The 24,011-nt window shown below is 39.3% G+C and overlaps 1 protein-coding gene across 10 annotated transcripts in view; it reads right to left on the bottom strand.

The window, feature by feature from the left end:
• SYNE2 (spectrin repeat containing nuclear envelope protein 2) overlaps nucleotides 1–24,011 on the bottom strand; it is a 433,601-nt gene that overhangs the window by 143,340 nt on the left and 266,250 nt on the right. For all 10 annotated transcript variants that reach the window (XM_054449822.2, XM_054449816.2, XM_054449824.2 and 7 more), the window contains 7 exons: nucleotides 23,001–23,323; nucleotides 16,369–16,513; nucleotides 13,644–13,862; nucleotides 8,403–8,668; nucleotides 5,198–5,366; nucleotides 3,229–3,384; nucleotides 756–896 (listed from right to left, as the gene is read on the bottom strand). In XM_054449822.2, the coding sequence (XP_054305797.1) occupies nucleotides 756–896; nucleotides 3,229–3,384; nucleotides 5,198–5,366; nucleotides 8,403–8,668; nucleotides 13,644–13,862; nucleotides 16,369–16,513; nucleotides 23,001–23,323 (1,419 nt within the window). The remainder of the gene's footprint in view (nucleotides 1–755; nucleotides 897–3,228; nucleotides 3,385–5,197; nucleotides 5,367–8,402; nucleotides 8,669–13,643; nucleotides 13,863–16,368; nucleotides 16,514–23,000; nucleotides 23,324–24,011) is intronic.

The following is a 24,011-nucleotide window of genomic DNA, read 5'->3' as shown; positions in this document are numbered from 1 at the left end:
GTTTACTTGCGAATTGAGAAGTAGAATAGTGTTTATGTACAGTTTTGCCTAAGATTTTATTTTATAAGACATTTTACAAGGGAAATAAATTTGGAATTTTTATTTTTATTTAAACTTTGCAGTCTAAAAAAGAGCTTTAATATTTTTCATGTTCTATTGAATGATTTTTAGTATCAGTATCCCCAAGATAAGATCCTTACTTTCCTTTACTTTTGAAAATGCTAGTTCACAATCACAGGCTCTCAGAAGTTTGGGCATATGTCCACCATGGAAAAACAGAATTTTTTTTTTTGAGACAGTCTCACTCTGTCACCTATGCTGGAGTGCAGTGACATGATCTCGGCTCACTGCAACCTCCGTCTCCTGGATTCAAGTGATTTTCGTGTCTCAGCCTCCCGAGTAGCTAGAATTGCAGTCTTGTGCCACCACGCCCAGCTAATTTTTGTATTTTTAGTAGAGATGGGGTTTTGCCATGTTGGCCAGGCTGGTCTCAAACTCCCAGGCTCAAGTGATCGTCCCGCCTTGGCCTCCCGAAGTGCTAGGATTACAGGTGTGGGTCACTGCACCTGGCCAAGAGAATAATTTTTAAATGCAACTTTCCCTATCAAGCCTCTCTAGGTGATGCCCCTGTGGATTTGGTTTACGATTTCTGGGCTTCAGATTAGTTCAAAGAACTCACCTTCTGGTGACTGATGAACAAGGCAGGAGTGGGTCAGAAATACCAAATGCTGAAGGGAGTTAAAGGAGGATTTTACCTTTTGAATTTCTTGCGCTTTCTCAATATTTTTGCTTTTCTGCTGCAACATCTTTTCAACATTATGAAGCCCATTGTTAATTTCTTCTATTTTTCTCCTCATTGCATATGACGGTGAGCTTTTTAAGACTTCATTGCTAATCTGTGAAAGAGAGAAAGACGCATTTGGCTTAGAGAGGTTGTCTGCACTTTATTCATAGGTTCGAACAACAAAAGTGGTAGTCACTGTTTTAACTTGTAAAAATCTTTTAAGGGCTGGGGGAAGAAATTCTGGCAAATGCATTAATGAGAAGGTGGATAGGAAGACTAATAAATGGCAGATGTGTTTACTTCACCTTTTAAATCTCATCTTAAATAAAATAAAAATTGGTTTAATGTAATCTAACATGTATTACAGATACATGTTGTGTTGGGCAAAACTACTGAGTGGATTGTGTGAAACATCCCCATATGGATCAAATGATATAAAAGAATTCCTGGGGGATAAATGATTTTTATACAATCTTTCCATTTTATGAGAAAATTCTCTGCATAGATCTGTTTTCAATAAAGCCAAACTTACTCTCAAGCTGACTTTTTAAAAAAAAAAGTAATTCCAATCATAGTATTCATTTGGGTGAAACAACCTTCTAAAAGTAGCTATTTCTTGAGGATGCACAGAGCTTAATTATTCTCTGTGTAACCATTTGTAGATGTTTTCCCAGCCATCAGAAACTTAGCTACTGAACAGTGTAATTTTTTTTTTAATCTAAATGATTCTCTTAAAAAGAAACAAAAAAAAACCCTTGAGCTAGGAAAGATAATAAATGAATGCTGAATGTATCACTTTCCAAATACCTGACTGGTGTGTGTTCTTGTTTTGCTATTTGATAAGGCTTTCTCCAAGCAGCTACTAAATAACCAAGTAATACTTTATGCTTTTGTATAATCCTTTGTTTTGTAAATTAAAAAAAAACTCTATCTGTGTAACCATTGAGACTAAAATCATCCTATGCAGACAGTATACAGATGCTGAAACTGTAACACAGACTAAATGACTTGCTACAGTCATATGTCAAGGAAGTAGCTGAACTTGTCCCAAGAAGCCCCCCAAGTCCCTAGATTGAGTCCCAGGCTCTATTCACAATATCAGGCCATTGATACTTTTATATCGTGTCTTTATTCCCCAGACCATACTGCAGTCAATATTACTAGAAAAAAAAATCCCACTTTGGTTCCATATTAGTTTTTCATGGCTGGCTGTGTCACAAATTACCACAAGAAAAGTTTTCTGATATTTTGAGCATTTATTCTCCTGGCAGAAATGTATACCATTTAGTTACATTAGGACAGATCATGATTTAGGAAACATATGTAGCCATTTGAATTATACACAATGTTACTATGTCTGTCCCCGGGATCTTTGAACTTCCTTTAGCTGCATCACACAATAAAAATTAGTTGCTGTTTGTTACAAATATAGAGGGTCACAGCAGAAATTTTCTACCTTGAATTTGAACGACTGATTTTGATTATTAATTTACTCTGCTAGGGATTTTCATAAGTATTCATGAGAATAACATTTAGTTTCTCTCAAAACATTTAGTATTTTCCTAAAATAAAATCAATAGTAACGAGATCCTAGAGAAAGTACGAAATAGATTTTCTTGTGTGTTAACTAAAAAAGATTTGTTATCAAATATACATTAAGAGTTTACATGTTTTTTACATGAGATTTTCTTGAGAAATCTGTCATAGAATTAATGACATATTCTAGCAACTAAGTTTGAAATCTGAATTTTTTGTGTTTAAGATCTATTTTATTTATCAAGTTGTAAGTATTCTAGGAAAAAAAAAAAAAAATCCTTCTGTGGATACCAGACCAAACAGAATTTTCTTCTGTTTGATATGGGCTGTCTTTTACAATCTAATCAAAATATCTTGCTAAGCTCCTACGTTTCTAGTATTATAAAATATTTTCCACCTTTTCTTCAAATCTGCACTTTCAGGTATAAAGATTTGCTCAGGTACTTTTCATGAGAATTCTGTTAACATCATCATTAGACAGACACTACATACTAAGTGCTATTCCTAGTGAGTTGTGAAATTTGTATTCTTATTGCCTTAGTTGTAATGTCAAAATGTTTCAAAGAATGTATTTTAAAGCAAAGTATTAATGTCCAAAATGTTCAAGTGCTTGTACAGTGGTTGTACAAAAGCAAACAAAACCAGTAAAAAATATTATATAACTGTATTATAAAATGCAAGAGAAGAATAAGCATTTTGACAATTAAATACATATAAATCATCTAATTCTGTTATCTTATGTCACATATTTAGAGCATTTTTATCTTAGCATTCAATAGACAACGATGGTCACTTAACTCTTAAAAGCAGTCATAGCTGAAATCTTGGCAAATGGAATTTGACATTAAATGATATTTTCCTCTTGATAGTCATTCAGCTAATAACAGTAGTACAGACATTATTATTACCTTCTCATCTATGTCTTCTAAAGCTTTTCTGCATTCTTCCACCTGGGATTCAATCTCTGCAGGGACTATGGTGTACATTTCAGAATACTTGATTCGCAGTTTTTCCATAATATTCTCAAAAGTTAGTTTTCCTTTCTTAAGGATGCTTTGAAGTTCCTAAAAACATTAAGAGAGCTGCAATACTCACAAGATTGGGGGAAAAGTTTAACTCTAAAAAGTGAAAGCAGCCTTCTAGCACATCCTTATGATTTAAAGGAGTGCAGTTTGCATGACAAAACCCCACTAGTGATACAAGCTGATTAAGCCCGAGAGATACTCAGTTTAGTCAGATGATGCTTTCTAATTTGTAAGAATTAAACTTGATATCTCTTCATAGTGTCACACCATTATCTAGAAAAGACATTACAACACCCCCTGCTTCTAAAGTACCTTTAGGATTTAATTGTATCTCCTTTGCAGTCCTGATCTAAAAAGCTGCAAGCAGCAAAAAAAAAAAAAGAAAGTTTCAAAGAAGTTTTTTGTTGTTGTTTTAACGTGTTGCTATTTCTACTTCTTCCTCCATTATCATCACAATGATTCAAGGCCACTAAAAGCCCCACGCTTAGAGCAGAAGTGTCTACTTTCATGTAATTAGACAGCCCTGCAGAGCTCAACTTCTTTCAAAAGGGAGGGTTCCAGTTCCACACAAAGAATGTAGGTTTTTAGGAGATAAAAGAAACCTGAACAAATAGTCTATTGGTTGTGGCCTAGAAACCAAATCTGATCTACCTTCTCCTGCAGTAATTATAAAGGAGAAACTCATTTGTTTGGGAAAGTTTCCCAAAGATCAAGTGGAAAAATACTTCTTGACTTGACGGTGGCTTTTTTGTTGTTTGTTTGTTTTTACAGTAGCTGTTCAGTAGCATTATTTGTGTTCATGGATTGAGTCACTGTACTGAGAATGATTACAATTTTAAATGACTCTGTAATGTGTCATTGTTTTCCTTTTCTTAATCCTCAGCAGAGGACAAATCTAGAGAGAGAAAGTTAGAGAACAATGCCATTCAAAGATGGGGTTTAAGAAGTAAGTGTCATCCCGTTTTATCTACACCTAGTCCAGGAGTACAGGCTTTCATTCAGAGGTACACTTAGAAGGCCTCCCCATGAAGACCGCTTCTTTACTTTCCAATATAATAACCAAAAGTTCTGTTTAGACAGCATGTGACTTTTTTTTTTTTTTTTTTTTGAGATGGAGCTAGGCTGGATTGCAGTGGCACGATCTCGGCTTACTACAACCACCACCTACTGGGTCCAAGTGATTCGCCTGCCTCAGCATCCCAGTAGCTGGGATTATAGGCACACACTACCGCGCCTGGCTAATTTTTGTATTTTTAGTAGAGACGGGGTTTCCCCATGTTGGCCAGGCTGGTCTTGACCTCCTGACCCCAAGTGATCTGCCTGCCTGGGCCTCCCAAAGTGCTGGGACTATAGGTGTGAGCCACCATGTCCGGCCAACACGTGACTTTTGAATAAACTTCCAAACATCCTTTTGGGCTGTCACTACTGAACTGGAATGAAAGAGGAGATTCTTCTGAAGAAATGAGATTCCAGATGACCTGTAGGGTGTACATAGCCCCTGTCAGAGACAAGGCACCATGTCCTACTAAAGGAGTAACCTAACATGCTACTTAAGAGTGGTCTGAAGCCCTTGTTCACCAAACACACTGGAAACATAGTTGAAAGAAGGCTGCTTGGTCCAGACTGGCCTACCTTCCAGCCTTGTTTCAACTCTGTTCTCTGCTCTCCAGCCACACTGATCTTCTCTCTTGGTTCTGCCCATGCCATGCCACAGGGCCTTTGCCTATGCTTCTCTCTCTCTCCCCAGACCGCTCCCCCAAACCCAGCCACTGAGTTATCTCTACCCCAAGGACTTTGGATACAAGACTGTGGGCCTGTACCTGCGACATTCACTAATTCATTCCTCACTTACCTCAAATTGTTCTGACTTTTCTGGGTGATCCTGGAATGCCATATTTTGGAATGAAGTTGTGGTCTGTTGAAAGAAATTCTTCAAAGCAATTATCTCTTTAGTGAAGGAATGTCTTTCTTGGATTTCAGTCTGCACCAATTCTTTATTTTTTTGAACTTTCTGAAGAAGCCTAAAAGAGAACATCAAAATATAATTGTTTCTTTATCCTGCTCTTCTGTGAAACAGTTTTATTGCAACAATTAATGAAATGCCTGAATAGCTCCTAAAGGATGGTTATTTCCTCTAAGAAAAAAAGTAACAATTTTCAGTAATGGATGTACCACATATACAAACAGGTACAAAATCTATCACTTAATCAAAAACCTCTCCAAATCTTTCGCCTCAAATACTCTCTCTTCACACATTGCATTGTAACTGACATTTCTGTCCTCTCTTTTTCTCCATGTAATCCTTGAGCTCAAATGAAAATGACTTAGAGGTGTGAATGGAATCATGGGTGGGCTCTTGGGGACAGACAACCCCACTGGCCTTCTCTTAAGCTGACCCATTTTGCTATGGATGCAGCAAATATCAGAAGAGGCACTGAAGTGGGTAAAATCTTTCCTGAGGGTTATTTGGTAAGTATCTATGATACTGTGATATAATAAATATACACTTGATCTCTGCTGTAGTTCCTGAGACAGAGCTCTTAATACCCTTGTAGATAGGAGCGCTAGCTAGGAGAGTCTTTTGTTCTAATACTTGATTTTTGACCAGTTCCTGACACAGAGCTCCTAAGCCCTTTGTAATTTCCTGAGTGATAGGAGCATCTTTAGTTCTAAGGAGGCAACTCTAGGTGGGATCCTGAGTAGCCTCAGGATGAGGGCTGGTTGCCAGGGGAACCAACTATGTGATTAAAAGGCTGGAACTTTCAGTACCACCCCTACCTCCAACACACACCCCCAACCTCTGGAGGAGGGGACAGAAGCTGAAGGTTGAGTTGATCGCCAATGGCCAATTATATAATCAATCATGACTACATAATGAAGTCTCCATAAAAAAACCCAAAAGACAGGGTTCAGAGAGCTTCTGGATTGCTGAAAGCCTGGGGGTTCCACCACCTAGAGAGAGCAGGGAAGCCCCAGGCCCCTTCCTATACCGTGCCTTAGGCACCTCTTTCATCTGGCTGTTCATCTGTATCCTTCATTATATCCTTTATTAATAAACTGGTAAACACGAGTAAAGTGTTTTCTTGAGTTCTGTGAGCCACTCTAGCAAATTAATTGAACCCAAGAAAGGTATCAAAGGATCCCTTGATTTATACCCTATCAGCCAGAAGTGTACCGGTGGGGCGCAGTGGCTCACGCCTGTAATCCCAGCACTGTGGGAGGCCGAGGCGGGCAGATGACCTGAAGTCAGGCGTTCGAGACCACCCTGGGCAACATGGTGAAACCCCTCCTCTACTAAAAATACAAAGAATTAGCCGGGTGTGGCGGCACATGCCTGTAATCCCAACTACTCAGGAGGCTGAGGCAGGAGAATCGCTTGAACTCAGGAAGCCGAGGTTGCAGTGAGCCGAGATCATGCTATTGTACTCCAGCCTAGGTGACAGAGCAAGACTCTGTCTCCAAAAAAAAAAAAGGAGAAGTATAGGTAGCAACCTACTACTTATGATTGGCATCTGAAGTAGAGGTCCTCTTGTGGGATGGATTGAGCCCCCAGCCTGTGTGATCTGATGCTGTCTCCGGGTGGATAGTGTGAGAAATGAATTGGTGTCTGCTGGAGAACTGCCTGATGTGTGGGGAACCCCCATAACCAACATGGTGTCAGAAGTGCTTTGTTGCATGGTATGTAAGGGTAGAGAGAAAAAACAAGTTTGCTTTTTCTTCAGAGCACCTCTAGCCATAAAACTACTATATTCTTTGACCCAGTGATTCTACTTCTCACTATCTTTCTCAATGAATTAGTCACAGATGAAAATATAGATTCTGGCATAAGAATATTCACTGCAGTGTTGTTATGAAAATTAAAAAAAATAAAGATTCCTTATTACGGGCTTGGTTTAATACATTATGGCATATCTACATGGTAGAATATTATACAGCTAGTTACTTTTTTTATTTTTATTTTTTGAGATGGAGTTTTTCAGGCTGGAGTGCAATGGCATGATCTCAGCTCACTGCAACCTCTGCCTCTTGGGTTCAAGTGATTCTCCTCCCTCAGCCTCCCGAGTAGCTGGGATTATAGGCATGCGCCACCATGCCCGGCTAATTTTTTGTATTTTTAGTAGAGACGGGGTTTTACCATGTTGACCAGGCCAGTCTCAAACTCCTTACCTCAGGTGATCCATCCACCTTGGCCTCCCAAAGTGCTGGGATTACAGGTGTGAGCCACCATGCCCGGCCACAGCTAGTTACGTTTTAAAAGAACATTTAATGGCATAGGAAGGCAAACATGATTTGCTAGTAAATTGCTCAGCAGAATACAAAACAGTACAAGTATTTTGATCTCAATTTATTTAAAAACAAAATCATAGTAAAAAAGGAGAAAAAAATGATTGGCAGTGGTTATTGCTGAGTGGTGACATTAAGGTAGATTTTTATATTAATTTTTGTAATTTTCACATTTTCTGAATTTCCTTTTTTTTGAGACAGAATCTCGCTCTGTCACCCAGGCTGGAGTGCAGTGGCGTGATCTCGGCTCACTGCAAGCTCTGCCTTCTGGGTTCACGCCATTCTCCTGCCTCAGCCTCCCGAGTAGCTGGGACTTCAGGCGCCTGCAACCTCGCCCAGCTAACTTTTTGTATTTTTAGTAGAGACGGGGTTTCACCATGTTAGCCAGGATGGTCTTGATCTCCTGACCTCATGATCTGCCAGCTTCAGCCTCCCAAAGTTCTGGAATTACAGGAGTGTGCCACCACGCCCGGCCTGAATTTCCTATAATGAATACGCATTACTAAACTAGAAAAAGGGCAAAAACAAACAAACAAAAAACCCACAAATGATAAAAAAGGAAATTGGAAGGACATTCACCCTCATTAATACCAGGATGGAAAATGTGTGCTTAATTACAGTTACTAATCTGTTCCATCCCTTTTTATACCTATCAGTGTTGTCTCACCTCAATTCTATTGCATCACTTGCCATTATTCTATACTTTTAGATTTTCTAAATTTTGAGCCATAATTGTCAAGCACATGTCCTTAATAGTTTTTCATAAATCTTACTTGTTGCATCGTTCTTGCATAGAAGTAATTTCTTGAAATGCTGGAACAGTTTTCACAGCCCCTGAGCTTTCAGGAACATTCTGGATACTTCTGATGCGCTGAAAAAGTAGAGTCAGTAACAGCTGCTGCTTCTCCACGTTCTCTCCATATTGGCATAAACAGTCTAGCAGCTCAGAGAGTTCCTCTGTGGTGGCTGCCTCTTTTGTTTTGGAAATTTCAGGGAGTTCTTCCTGAAGATTATCTAAAATAATTGCCTCTCGTTCAATCTAATTCAAAAAACAAAAAGAACTAAAATAAATAAAATATACAATTACATTTCAGGACCTGAAGTAGCCATAATTTTTGTATGCTCTCTCTTTAAAGGGTTCCTAGTGCCATATCCTAGTCTGTTTTCCTATAGCTGGGAATATTAATCCTCTACTATCAGAATCCCATAATGCCCAGCTATTGCTCATGTAGATGTGTGACTGAAATGGAGTACTGCTATTGTGGGCTGAAGGAAATGCTGTTGAATATCTTCATAAATAATGTATTTCTCTTTCAGATTTCAGTTGGATAAAGCAACATTTCTCCTGAGATAAGCACATGAGCTCCACCAAACTGCTTTCACTAAGTATAAGAGACTGGGCAACTACTGGATATGGAAAATTTTTCTGCTGGTCTCTTTTCTTTCACTTCCAATCCCTATATGCTAAAAAAGTAAGTCCAGCAGATTCTCATTACCCTGACATACAACAAAGGTAAAGCAGCCAGAATTACCAAACCAGTGAAGTATTTATCAATAATGGTGTACACAGAACTCAGAAATACATAACCTATTACATCACATATCTAGAAACTGGGAGTTCTACCAGCCCTGAACTCAACTAAGATGTAGAAAAAAGTCTCAAAGACCCCTGAATCAGGTCATTCTTGTGCCTCCCCTCGAATCCCCTGGCCTGCAGTACTCATTTATCAAATCCTGCCTCAGTGATGGTGAACTCTCCTGCTCCATGTTCAAACACAGTCATGGATCTTGCAATCATGACATTACAGGATATCACTCCAGTCATCTATGTTTATGATATCATGCTAACTGAAATGGTGAGGACCTGAATGTCCAGTCAGACATGCCAGAGGCTGAGAAACAAAGCCTGTGAAAATTCAGGAGCCCCAGTATCAGGGGTCCTGTGGCCTGGGGCATGCCGGGACTTCTCCCCCAAGGTAAAGGTCAAGTTGTTCAATCTTATAACTGTACCACTAAGAAAGAGACACAGCACTGAACAGACCTTTTGGGGTCTCGGAGGCAGTATATGCTATCCTTGGGATTACTGTTCAGATGCATTTATCAGAATGCTGCCAATGTCAAAAGAGGCATGGGGAAAAAGCACTGCAGCAGGGTCGGGCTATGGTATAAGCTGCCCTGCTGTTTGGGCTATATGATCCAGTTGGGTACCCAATAACCAGAATACATGGATGCAGATGTAGACTGGCCACTGTCCAAGAGACCCAGGTGTGCAATGGGTGCTTCTCATCACCTCAAACCTAAATTCAGTTGAATTGTAAGTCCTGGTTCTTTGCCAGATAGCTACACTTCCACCAGGAAATGAGATAAGTGTTCCACTGCATCATTTTGTGTCCCCCTGCTGGAAACTAGCATGCAAATAAAGAAATTGTTACATCGATGGGGGAATTGTACATCTAGGGTTTCCAATGTGCATCAGGGTTGAAAAAACTGTGTCTGTAATCCAGGATTTAATGGGGCACCTCTTGGTGCTTACACACCAGAAATTGGCAGATTTAACTTGATAATAACCAGAAATGGGCAGCTGTAGCAACCACGATCCAGTAAGAGTAAAAAGAATAAAAGCTCAGACCTTTCCTGTTTCAGCTCCCCTCGTCTCCCACTCCTGTTCCCTGGGATCACTTTCCAAAATAAACTACCATTTGCAAGCCTCAGTCCCAAGCTCTGGTGTCCACTGTGAAGCTGCTAAGTGATTGAGAAGGGGGAATACAAGAGGGAGAACAATCTCTTTTTTTTTTGAGACGGAGTCTCTCTCTGTCACCCAGGCTGGAGTGCAGTGGCATGATCTCAGCTCACTGTAACCTCCACCCGCTAGGTTCAAGCAATTCTCTGCCTCAGCCTCCCGAGTAGCTGGGATTACAGGCACCCATCACCATGCCTGGCTATTTTTTTTGTATTTTTAGTAGAGACAGGGTTTCACCATCTTGGCCAGGCTGGTCTTGAACTCCTGACCTCGTGATCCACCCGTCTAGGCCACCCAAAGTGCTGGGATTACAGGCGTGAGCCACTGCTCCTGGCCACAATTTTTATCAGGACAATAATTTTACCCCAAAGCCAGGCAATTCTTCAACTTGGGAATGAATAAACAAACTGTATTACACCCACCCAAAGCAATACTACTCAGGAATAAAGAGAAATGAACTACTAATACAAGCAGCAGCAAGAATTTCAAGTGCATTATGCTTAGTGAAAAAAAAGCAAACTCAAAAGGCCACAAACTGTAAGGAGTCCATTGATATGACATTCTGGAAATGGAAATAACTATGAGAACAGAAACAGATTAATGGTTCCAGGGGCTGGAGGTTATGGAAGGCACTGACCACAAAGAGGAACAAGGAAAACTTCTAGAGTGACAGAATTGTCTTAAACCTTGATTTTGTTGGTGATCATGTGACCGTGTGCACTTGTCAGAACAACATATTTTACACTAAAAAGTGTGAAGACAGCCCTAGAATCAGTAAAGTAGTTGCCAAAAAGCCTGTGCATTCACTTTTCCACCTAGAAGAGGCTTTGCAATACCTTGATGATTTTCCTTAGACATGGGATCCTAATAAAATTGGTTATAAAACTTTTAGGTTCACGGTCAATTGTAAAGTCTGGTCTAGAAAGGGAGAAGGACCCATAGCTGCATCATAAGGAAATCCAATGAAGGAGACCAAAAAACCCAGAACCAGCAGAAAAGAGACCCAACAAAGAAATGACTGTTGGTGCAAGTGGAAGAAGCCGGCCTCACATCTCCAATTATCTTTGACAATGTGACGTTCTTCCAGCACATTATGATCATCGAAGCATAAAACGATGATTCTGAATAACACAAGTGAATAGTTATAGTAAAGAGATTCTGTTTAAGAAAACAGGCAGGTAAAATTTTAGGGGGACACAAGTTCTATCAAAATTTAAATTTAGTTTTTAATTTGTAAACTTACAAACAGGCATTTAATTTTTAAAAAAGTCTACTGGTATAAACTGTTTATTTCATAAAGACTGGATTATTATGTTACTATAGACGACAGGTTTAAAGCAGAAATTCACTTTGTCATATATAAAAGCACCAATCATGCTAACAGAAGCTTACATGTAAGGGCTGTTAGATGATGTAGTTTTTACTGAATGGATAAAAGCTACACTAAAATCTTATATCAATTTGAGGTATGTAAATATTATGTAAGTTGACAGATTAATGGCTAAGCACCAGAGTCTAAGTTTGAATCCTCTTCCACCCCTTGTGAATTTGAGCAAGTTACTCAGTCTCACTTTCCTCATCTACAAAGTAAGGATAATAAAAATATCCTCAAAGAATTCTTGAATAGTGCTCTGAACTATCCTGTCACACAATAATTGCTCAATTTAGTAGTTGTTTTTATTATTGTTATTACAGGGAAGCATTTTTTTTTGCTCGTGCTACTCTTTGAAAAACATTTTGTTAGCAGATTTTGTCAAATGCTTATGTGAATAATTAGAAACTTCTATATGAATGGAGTCTGAATTAATAACACAGAATTGCAAATGGGTATATAGCAATAGCAATAATGTGATAAAATAAAAAGAGCGAAATCTTAGAATTAGCCCAGACCTGAATTTGAATAAGAGATGTCCCTCAACAAATATTTACTAAGTGCCCATTAAGCGCAGGGCCCTAGCCAGGTTCCAAGGTTACAGCAGTGAGTAGGACAGCCCCAGCCCCAGCCCACAGGGGTTTACAGCTTAATCAATCTCTACCTAGGGGCCTTGTGCCATTACTCAATCTGTCAGTGCTTCAGTTTCCCCATCGATAAAATGGTGATAAAATTTACTTCCCAGGGACAACGCAAAGATTCAGTCAGAACAGGTGTGAACTGCCTTCTCAGCACAGCGTAGTAACTCAATATATGGTATCACTATGGACAGGCAAGCACTGGTGCCAGCAGCCCCAACCAAAAGTGTAATTTACAAAGTTTATTTTAACATTCAAGAGACTATTCACTAGTCAGGCCTCACCAGGACCACTGATATAATATTCATTTTTAAGGATAATAGTTATAAGCAAGATAATACAATAGTGCTAAACATTTCATCCTAAGATAATTTTACGTTGTTTTTTTTGTTTGTTTGTTTGTTTTTGAGACAGTGTCTCACTCTGTTGCCCAGGCTGGAATGCTAGAATACAGTGGCATGATCACGGCTCACTGCAGTCTTGACCTCTCATCAAGAGATCCTCCCACCTCAGCCTCCCAAGAAGCTGGGACTACAGGCATGTACCACCATGCCCAGATTTTTTTTTATTTTTTGTAGAGATGGGGTTCACTCCATTGCCCAGGCTGTTCTAGAACTCCTGGGCTCAACCAATTCTCCTGTCTCAGCCTCCCAAAGTGCTGGGATTACATAGGTGAACCACTGCCCCCGGCTATCTTTAACTTTCTAAATTAATTTTCTTTCTAAATATAGGTGATACCTAAATCCTGAACCAAGGTTAAATTAACATTTGTGATTGATATATATCATGCAGGTTTTGAGACTATTTTCAAAAAGAACATCATACCCTCATATATTTTTAGGTCCACATTTAACAATTACAGTTAATTTCCATAGTTAAAAATTATAGATAATTTCAAAATTATTTGGTGATTACACATATTACCTAATTCTAAACCTTTCGTATAATGTAGAGACAGTTATTTCCAAGAGGGGTTAAGTTATTTTCACAATAAAGATTGTAAAACTCAAACCAGCTAGTAGTCACTTATTAATAAGAATTATCTGCTATCAATAAAGGCACTACTATAAAATAATCCGAATAAGTTCTTGGAGGTTATCTTAATAAGGCCTGACATCTATAAACATTTATGTATCATGTATAAGTGATGTACACAAATGGTATAGGCTAAGGACTCGTTTTATAGAAAAACAAGGTGAAAGTAATAAAACAATTTAAATAACATGTTAGAAATTACGTGGTTTGTTGAAAATGAAGCACTCACTTCTTCACTGACAAATTTCCATTCTTGCTTCAGTTCTTCACACCACATCTCCCACTCTTTAGCAGCTTCCAGCAAACTCAGCCATTTCTCCCACAGAGCCGACACGATCTTGAGCAAACATATGCCATCATTTTCTGTGCACCTGAGTCTCAAGAGTCTAAGGATGTGTCGTAGTTTCATTAACTCTTCTTTGGTTGATAGAAGATTTGACACCAAGGCCTTAAGAAAGAAAAGAAAAAAAATAAGAGGGACAAACTATTATGTTTTTCCTGAAACTTACAAACTCTTTTAAATCCTGAACAATTAATTATTTCAATCTTCCATAAGTATTGCATGATCCACTTCTTATCCTTTTAGAAGTCAATTTAGACCAAATGAGAATTATCTATGTATTATTGTATTCTGCATGAATTTGGGATTACAGGGACAAATAATGACCCATAAACCACTTTTTCCGAGAAAGAACGTACTTTCAAAAGCAAATATTTGCCAGACGCAGTGGCTCATGCCTGTGATCCCAGCACTTTGGGAGGTCAAGGTGGGTGGATCCTGAGATCAGGAGATCGAGACCATCCTGGCCAACATGTTGAAACCCCATCTCTATTAAAAACACAAAAATTAGCTGGGCGTGGTGGCATGTGCCTGTAGTCCCAGCTACTCAGGAGGCTGAAGCAGGAGAATTGACTGAACCTGGGAGGCACAGGTTGCAGGGTTGCAGTGAGCTGAAATTGTGCCACTGCACTCCAGCCTGGGCAACAGAGTGAGACTCCGTCTAAAAAAAAAAAAAAATCTATAAGCGGCTGGGCACAGTGGCTCATGTAGCACTTTGGGAGACTGAGGCAGGATGATTGCTTGAGGCTAGGAATTCAAGACATAGCAAGGCAACATAGCAAGACCCTGTCTCTACAAAAAATTAAAAAATTAACCAGGCATGGTGGTGTATGCCTATAGCCCCAGCTACTCAGCAGGTTGGGATGGGAGGATCCCGTGAGGCCAGGAGCTCAAGGCTGTGATAAGCCATGATTGCACCGTTGTACTCCAGTCTGGGTGACAGAACAAGACCCTGTCTTATTTAAAAAAGAAAAAAAAAAAATCTAAAAGTACAATAGCCCTCATTATTTGGATTTCTCCTTTCAAGGTTTCAGTTACTTGTGATTAACAACGGTCCAAAAATACTAAAAAATTCCAGAAGGAAAAAATGTGTAAGATTTATTTGTATAAAATGTATGTTTTATTTGTATATAAATATATAAGTGCTACTCTGACTAGTGTGATGAAATCTCAAGCCATCTCTCTCCATCCCACCTAGGATATGAATCTTCCCTTTGTCCAGCACATCCATGCTGTATATGTTCCCCGCCTACGAGTCATTTGGTAGCCTTCTTGGTGATCAGATCAACTGTTGTGGTATCAAATGCTTGTGTTCCAGATGAATAGTAGCCCAACGCTACCTCACCATGGCTATATCATTTCATTTCATCACTTCATTTCATTACCTCACTTCATTTCATCACCCAGGCATTGTATAGTCTCATGTCATCACGAGAAGAAGGGTGAAAACAGTACAATAACATATTTTGAGAGAAAGGGACCATATTCACCTAACTTTTATTACAGCATATTGTTATAATTTCTGTTATTGTTGTTGACCTCTGACTGTACCTAATTTATAAATTAAACTTTTATCATAGGTGTGTATAGGAAAAAAATTATATACATAGAGTTCAGTGTTATTCACAGTCTCAAGCATCCACTGGGTGTCTTGGAATGTATCCCCTGTGGATAAGGGGGGACTAGTGTACATTTTGTTATTTTAAGTCTCACATTTTACTAAGTAGTTCCTTTGCACAATACTTCCTATATCAACCACCAACACAATATTAAAAGGTTTTTCTTGGTTCGCTTTTGTTTTTGGGGATTGTTAACTACAGACGATTTAGAAAGTCCTCATCCAAATCCTAATAACATAATACCACAGATTCTAACAGATGAAAATAAGCAAAAGCTCAAATTGCTTTGTAACAGTCTAAGAAGTCACCAGAATTTAGAGCTTATGACAGTTGCAGTAAGCCATCAGTGGACAATGACAAGGCTGTCACTGATCCAGCAGTATCCCTCAAAGTCATGTGAGAGGCGATGCTTTAGAAAAGCCATTAGTGAGGACAGGATGCTATTGGGGGGATGACTGTCTGTGAACCTGATTAATTAAATCTCTCAGTACCATTGCTTCATTTCCTTCCTTCTGGCTTTTTAAGCTTCAATATATTACATAAAGCCAGGTGCAGTGGCTCGCACCTGTAATCCCAGCACTTTGAAAGGCCAAGGCTGGAGGATGGCTTGAAGTCAGGAGTTCAAGAGCAGCCTGGTCAACATAGTGAAACCCCGTCTCTACTAAAAATACAAAAATTAGCTGGGCATGGTGGCGGGCACTGTAATCCCAGCTACTCAGGAGGCCGAGGCAGGAGAATCAAATCACTTGAACCCGGGAGGTAGAAGCTGCAGTGAGCCAAGACCGCATGACTGCACTCCAGCCTGGGCAAGACTGTGTCTCAAATATATATATAACATTACTCTCTGGCTTTCGATTTGAGGAATATTCATGGGTATTTAACTCAGCGTGAAGATTTCTATGGGTCTTAACAGGGCCACATTCTCTGCTGCCTCTGCCAGTTTGTTCTGCAATTTTTTGCACACAGACTTACTGGCTAATTGCCAATACTATTACCTTGCTCTGTTCCAAGCCCTCTAAAGCTTCTCTGTAAGACAGTGGCAACGAGGACATGGACTGTCCAAGAACTGTCTCCATTTTGCTGAGGTTAGTGTAAATATCCTCTTCAATTTTTCTATAGCATTTGTAATTCTCAAGATACCTAGTGAGTCACAGTTAGAAAAAAAAGTATTAAATTTTATTTAACACAATAAATTCAAAACTTCCCAGAATAAATATTCCACACTTAATTTTTAAGAAAAGATAAGACAACTTTTGTTTTTGCTAGCTAATGCATTTTAAAATGTTTTCTAAGAAGTTTTTATTCCCAAAGGGACCTGCATATGGGTTTAAATGCAAACTTGAAAAGGAAGGAAGGGCTGTCCTCTAAAATGAAGATTTTTTTTTTTTAAAGTTCACTTCAGTAAAATGAAAACTGCATTCTCAAACACACTGATGAGCTGTAAATTGGTACAATTCTTGTGGAAAACCACTTAGTCTTAAAACTATTCCTATATTTGACCCATTAATGCAGCTTCTGCAATTTACCTTAAGAACTGTATCCTAAACATATAGAACTTATCCTAAATCTTTTGCATAGTAAAACATCTTTACTCACTAGACTATTAATTAAAACAGCACATATTGGAATACCCTTATCTAACAAAGGTATGATTAAGAAATTAAAACAATCGTATACAATATTATAGAGTAATTACAATTACTTTTACAAAGTATTTGTTACAATCAAGAAAAGAACTGTTATAAAATTTTAAAATAAAGCTGGATATTTGATATTTTATATATAGCATATATATTTTAAAACACTATAAAATTATGCATACAAAAACAGACACAGCCTAAATCCCCCATTGAATGTAACTAAAAACTCTATATCAAATTATTCTTAAAAAACAACTCTTAAAATGTGTGAATAAATTGACAAGGAATTAGGGAGTCAAACTGTAAAATGGAAATATACAGAAATAGGCAAAGTTGTAGGACCAGTTTTTTGCCTTGAGGGCACTTGAGTTTCAATTTTCTTTGATTCCTACTGAAAGGTGGGGGACAGACCATAAAGCTGGGAGCCAATCCCAGGATGGGTGTCTAACAGAAAACTCCCTCTGCAAGAATATTTGTAACACATATAACTATAAAGGACCACTCTCTAAAATACAGAATTCCTAGAAATCAGTAAGAAAAAAACCACCGATAAAATTGGGTTAAGGCTTGAATAAGCATTTTACAGAAGAGAAAACATGAATGACCAATAAGCATTCAAAAAAAGAGATCAAACTAATTAGCAGTAACAGAAGTGCAAATTAAAACCACGATGAAATACCTCTTCTTACTCATCAGATTGGCAAAAATTAAGTTTCACAATATCAAATGTTGGCAAGGATATGGGACAATTGGAATACTTATATGCTGCTGGTTTGAGTGGAAACTGGCAAAATCATTTGGCATTAAAAATTTAGGATGTCCATAACCTTTTGTTCTGAATGATCACACTCCTAGATATTTACCCAAGGGAAGTTATTACACTTAAAAATTTTCCTAAGTAGCACTGTTTCTGAATGCAAAAACTGGGAGCAATCCAAATGTCCATCAATAGCTAAGTAAATAAATTTTACTAAGAACATGAATAAACCTCAGAGTCATAATGATGGGTTTGAAAAAATGAAGTGAGGTATGCAGGAGGAGCAAGATGGCTGAATAGAAGCCTCTACTGATCATCCTCCCCACAGGAACACCAAATTTGACACGTATCTCCATACAAAAGCAACTTCATAAAAACCAAAAATTACACGAGCAATCACAGTACCTAGTTTTAACTTCATATCTCTGAAAGAGGCACGGAAGAGGATAAAAAAGGCAGTCTTGAATTGCTGATGCCACTTCTCACCCATTCCCCAGCAGCAGCAGCATGGCAGGGAGAAGAATCCATGCACTTGGGGGAGGGAAAGCGCAGCAACTGGGGAGCTTTGCATTGGAATGCAGTGCTGCCAACATAGGACAGAACTCAGCCAGCACCCATGAAGCATTTAGACTAGCCCTAGCCAGAGGGCAACTACCCATCCCAGTGGTTGAAACTAGAATTGCAGCAAGCCTTGCCACCTCAGGCTAAAGTACTCTGGGGTCCTAAATAAACTTGAAAGGTTGTCAAGACCACAAAGACTGCAACTCCTAGGTAAGTCCTAGTGCTGTGCTACAATCAGAGCCAGTGGACTTGTTGGGGCATGCAACCAAGTGAGACACCAGCCAAGGCAGCTAAGGGAGTCCTTGGCATTACCCCTCCTCCAACCTCATGAACCACAGCTCACAGTTCCAAAAGAGACCCCTTCTTTCTACTTGAGGAGAGGGGAGGGAAGAGTAAAGAGGACTTTGTCTTGCAACTTGGATACCAGCTAAGTAGGACTGGGTACTGGGCAGTCATGAGGCTCCCATTCCAGGCCCTAGCTCCTAGATGACATTTCCAGACACACCCTGGGCCAGAAGGGAACCCACTTCCTCGAAGGGAAGGACCCAGTCCTGGCAGGATTCATTGCCTGCTGACTAAAGAGCCCTAGGGCCCTGAATAATCAACAGTGGCAACCAGGTAGTACACACTGTGGGCCTTGGGTGAGACTGAGACATGCTGGCTTCAGGTGGGACTCAGCACATTCACAGTTGTGGTGGCTACCAGGAGAGGCCATTTCTGCTTCAGAAAGCAGAGGAAAGAGTAAAGGAGACTGTCTTGAGCTTAGGTACCAGCTAAGCCACAGTGGGGAAGAGTACTAAGTGAGCTCTTGGCGTCTAGCTATTAGCTCTTGGACAGTATCTCTGGACCCACCCTGGGCCACAGGAGAGAGCCCACTGTCCTGAATGGTGAGTCCCAGGCCTGGCAGCATTCACCACAAGCCGACTGAAGACCCCTTGGGCCTTTAGTGAACATGAGTAGTACCCTGGCAGTACTTTCTGTGGGCCTGTAGTGGTGGTGGACATGGGAAAAGGAGAGACAAGACGTGAAGGACTTTGTCTTGTGGTTTGGGTGCCAGCTCAGCCACAGTAGCACACAGCACCAGGTAGATTCCTAAGGTTTCCAACTCTAGGCAATGGCTCCCAGACAGCATATCTGAACTCACCTAGGTACAGGGCAACTCTCCACCCTTAAGGGAAGGACACAAGCCTGGCTGGCTTCATCACCTGTTGATTGTAGAGCCCAAGGGCCTTGAGCAAACATAGGCAATAGCCAGGTACTATTTACAGAGGGCCGTGGGCAAGGCCCAGTGCTGATGCTATGCTGACTTCAGGTCTGATCCAGTGCACTCTCTGTAGTGGTTGCCACAAGGGTGCTTGTGTCACCCTTACCCCAGCTCTAGGCAGCTCAACACAGAGATTCTGTTTGTTTGGGAGAAAGTGAGGGAAAACAACAAGAGTCTCTGCCTCTTAATCCAGAGAATTATTCCAGATCTTATACAAGACCACCAAGGTGGTAGCTCTATGACTCTGCAAAAACCACATTATTAGGCTTGGGGTATCCTGTAAGCAGATGACTACCACGACCGAAAACTTAGATCGCAACACTCAAGTCTCTTAGAATACCTGGAAAGCCTGCCCAAGAAGGACAGGTACAAGCAATTCCAGATTGTGACTTAAATAAATACCTGAGACTTCAATGCCCAGACACTGACAAACATCCACAAGCATCAAGACCATCCATGAAAACATGACTTCACCAAACAAACTAAATAAGTCACCAGGAACCAATTTCAGAGAGAGAAATATGTGACCTTTCAGACAGAGAATTCAAAATAGCTGTTTTGAGGAAAATCAAAGAAATTCAAGACAACAGAGAAGGAATTCAAAATCCTATCAGATAAATTTAACAACGTGATTGAAATAATCAGAAAGAATCAAGCAGACATTCTGGGGTTGAAAACTGCAATGGACATACTGAGGAATGCATCAGAGTCTCTTACCAGCAGAACTGATAAGCAGAAGAAAGAATTACTAAGCTTGAAGACAGGCAATTTGAAAATACACAGTCAGAGGAGATAAAAGAAAAAAGAATAGAAAAAAAATAAAGCATGCCTACAAAATCTAGAAAATAGCCTCAGAAAGGTAAATCTAAGAGTTATTAGGCTGGATGCGGTGGCTCACACCTGTAATCCCAACACTTTGGGTAGCAGAGAAGGGCGGATTACTTGAGGTCAGGAATTCGAGACCAGCCTGGCTGACATGGGGAAACCCTGTCTCTACTAAAAATACAAAATATTAGCCAGTGTGGTGGCTTGTTCCTGTAATCTCAGTTACCTGGGAGGCTGAGGCAAGAGAACTGCTTGAACCTGGGAGGTTGCGGTGAGCCAAGACTGTGCCACTGCACTCCAGCTTGGGTGACAGAGTGAGATTCTGTCTCAAAAAAGAAAAAAAGAGTTATTGGCCTTAAAGAGGAGGTAGAGGGAGAGATAGTGGGTCAAAAGTTTGCTCAAAGAGTTTACTCAAAGAGATCCTAACAGAGAACTTCCCAAACCTATAGAAAGATACCAATAAACGTTTCTGGGAAAACTGGATTATCTATCTATATCTTCATCCAGAAAAATGAAACTAGACCTCCTATCTCTCATCATATACAAAACTCAAATCAAAATGGATTAAAGACTTAAATCTAAGACCTATGAAACTACTAAAAGAAAACATTGGGGAAAACGCTCTAGGACACTAGACTGGGCAAAGATTTCTTGGGTAATAATACCCCACAGGCACAGGCAACCAAAGTAAAAATGTACAAATGGGATAGCATCAAGTTAAAAAGCTTTTGCACAGCAAAGGAAATAATCAACAAAGTGAAGAGACAACCCACAGAACAAGAGAAAATATTTGCAAACTACCCATCTGACAAGGGATTAATAACCAGAATGTATGGGGAGCTCAAATAACTCTATAGGAAAAAAATTAATAATCCAATTAAAAAGTGAGCAAAAGATCTGAATAGATATTTCTCAAAAGAAGACATACAAATGGCAAACAGATATGAAGAGGTGTTCAGCATTACTGACCATCAGAGAAATGCAAATCAAAACTACAATGAGACATCATCTCATCCAGTTAAAATGGCTTTTAGCCAAAAGACAGGCAATAATAAATGCTGGCAAGGATGTGGAGAAAAGAGAATCTTCATATGCTGTTGGTGGTAATGCAAATTAGTACAACCACTATGGAGAACTGTTTGGAGGATCCTCAAAAAAACTAAAAATAGAGCTACCATATGATCCCAGAATCCCACTGTTGTGTATATACCCAAAAGAAATCAGTATATTGAAGAGACAGCTGCACTCCCATGTTTATTGCAGCATTATTCACAATAGTCAAGATTTGGAAGCAAGCCAAGGGTCCATCAACAGATGAGTGGATGAAGAAAATGTGGTATATATACACAAAGGAGTACTATTTAGTCATAAAAAAAAATGAAATCCTGTCATTTGCGACAATATAAATGGAACTGGATGTCATTATGTTAAGTGAAATAAGCCAGGCATAGAAAGACAAACATTGCATATTCCCACTTACTTGTGGGATCTAATAATCAAAACAATTGAATTCATGAACATAGAAAGTAGCAGGATGGTTACCAGAGGCTGGGAAGAGTAGTGGGGGAGGTGGAAGGGAGATGGTAAATGGGTACAAAATAATAGAAAGAATGAATAAGATCTAGTATTGATAGCACCACAGAGTGACTACGTTCAATAGTAATTTAACTGTACATTTAAAAATAACTAAGAGTACAGTTGGACTGTTTGTAACACAAAAGATAAATGCTTGAAATGAATATCTCATCTACCCTGATGCAATTATTACACACTGATTACCCGTATCAACATATTCCATATCCGCCATAAATATATATACCTATATACTCACAAAAATTAAAAATTAAAAAAAAGAAATAACAGAAGAATGCATGCACTAGGTATTAGTTTGAAATTGTGAAAACAGGACACACGAACACATAGTAAAAGTACAACAGGGAGTTCAAGACGAGCCTGACCAACATGGAGAAATCCTGTCTCTACTAAAAATACAAAAAATTAGCCAGGCGTGGTGGCATATGCCTGTAATCCCAGCTAGTCAGGAGGCTGAGGCAGGAGAATTGCTTGAACTCGGGAGGCAGAGGTTGCAGTGAGCCAAGATCGTGCCACTGCACTCCAGCCTGGGCAACAAAAGCAAAACTTTGTCTCAAAAAAAAAAAAAGTACAACAAAAGTCAGGAAAATGGTAAACAAAATTTGGGAGAATGGTTATTTCTGAGAAGAGAGAGGAGGACCACACAAGAGAACTCAAATTAATGATGTCCTTTTGGGTACAAAGATGTTAGTTTTATCATTATTACTTATACCATGCATGTACTTTTATAAACAATCTGTTGTGTGTACCCAATATTAAATAGGAAAAAAAAAAAAAACAGAAGAAATACAATATTTACCAGAGTTTTCTTTACATTGTAATTTTTTTCTACTTAACCATATTTTCCAAATTATCTCTAATGCATAGGTGTTAATGATAAAGAAAAAAACCTACATTTTATGTTCTTAAAACTATTAAAATATAGTTTAATTATATCTTAAAACAATATTTTATGTTCTTAAAGATTACCTTTGGAAGAGGACCTACCTTTCTGCCTCAGTTTCCTGTGCTTTGAAAGCTTCCTTCATTGCTGAGTTCTTAGAAACTAGTTCCTGTAAAGTACACTGAAGTTGTAGTTTGGCTTCGGGGCTGGATATCATTCCCAGTTTCTCAGTGAGGTCCTGGATGTGTGCTACTGTGGATTCCAATTCCTCTTGTTTTCGAAGAGGCATCTCTAAAGATTCTTCTGGATTACCAACATCTACTCTGTAGGGTATAATGATGGCTTCGAGGGAAGTGATGCTCTCCACTGCCCTGGTGACTGCTTCTTTATAGCGTGTTAGATTTTCATAAGCATCATTCAAGACATTCTAGTGAATAGGAGATTAAATGCTGTGACAAAACTGTCAAACTTTTGGAATTTCTGTCATTCTTAAGTATTCGTGGTGCATTGATAATATGTCTCTGAGTCTTTATTATTATTATTATACTTTAAGTTTTAGGGTACATGTGCACAATGTGCAGGTTTGTTACATATGTATACATGTCTCTGAGTCTTACAAGAGTTAGCATTTGCATTTTACAGTTTGACAATATTACACTATTATTTGTAAGCAAATAACATTGTATTAAAAAAGTTGTTTCCAGGCCGGGCGTGGTGGCTCACACCTGTAATCCCAGCACTTTGGGAGGCCGAGGCAGGTGGATCACGAGGTCCAGAGTTCAAGACCAGCCTGGCCAATATGGTGAAACCCCATCTCTACTAAAAATACAAAAATTAGCTGGGCGTGGTGGCACACGCCTGTAGTCCCAGCTACTTGGGAGGCTGAGGCAGAAGAATTGTGTGAACCCGGGAGGCGGAGGTTGCAGTGAGCCGAGATCATGCCACTGCACTCCAGCCTGGGTGACAGAGCAAGACTCCATCTCAAACAAACAAACAAAAAAGTTGTTTTCAGATTTAATAAGAAAAATAATCTAAATTCAAAATAACATCTCAAGAATAATGTCTATTAATGTATCTTCCTGCTTTGGAACTCTTGTACTAGACTACGAATTAAA

The sequence above is a fragment of the Pongo pygmaeus genome, chromosome 15, assembly GCF_028885625.2.
Source record: "Pongo pygmaeus isolate AG05252 chromosome 15, NHGRI_mPonPyg2-v2.0_pri, whole genome shotgun sequence".
Taxonomy (NCBI): domain Eukaryota; kingdom Metazoa; phylum Chordata; class Mammalia; order Primates; family Hominidae; genus Pongo; species Pongo pygmaeus.
Note: the sequence above shows the minus strand (reverse complement) of the source record. Positions and strands in the feature narration are given on the sequence as shown.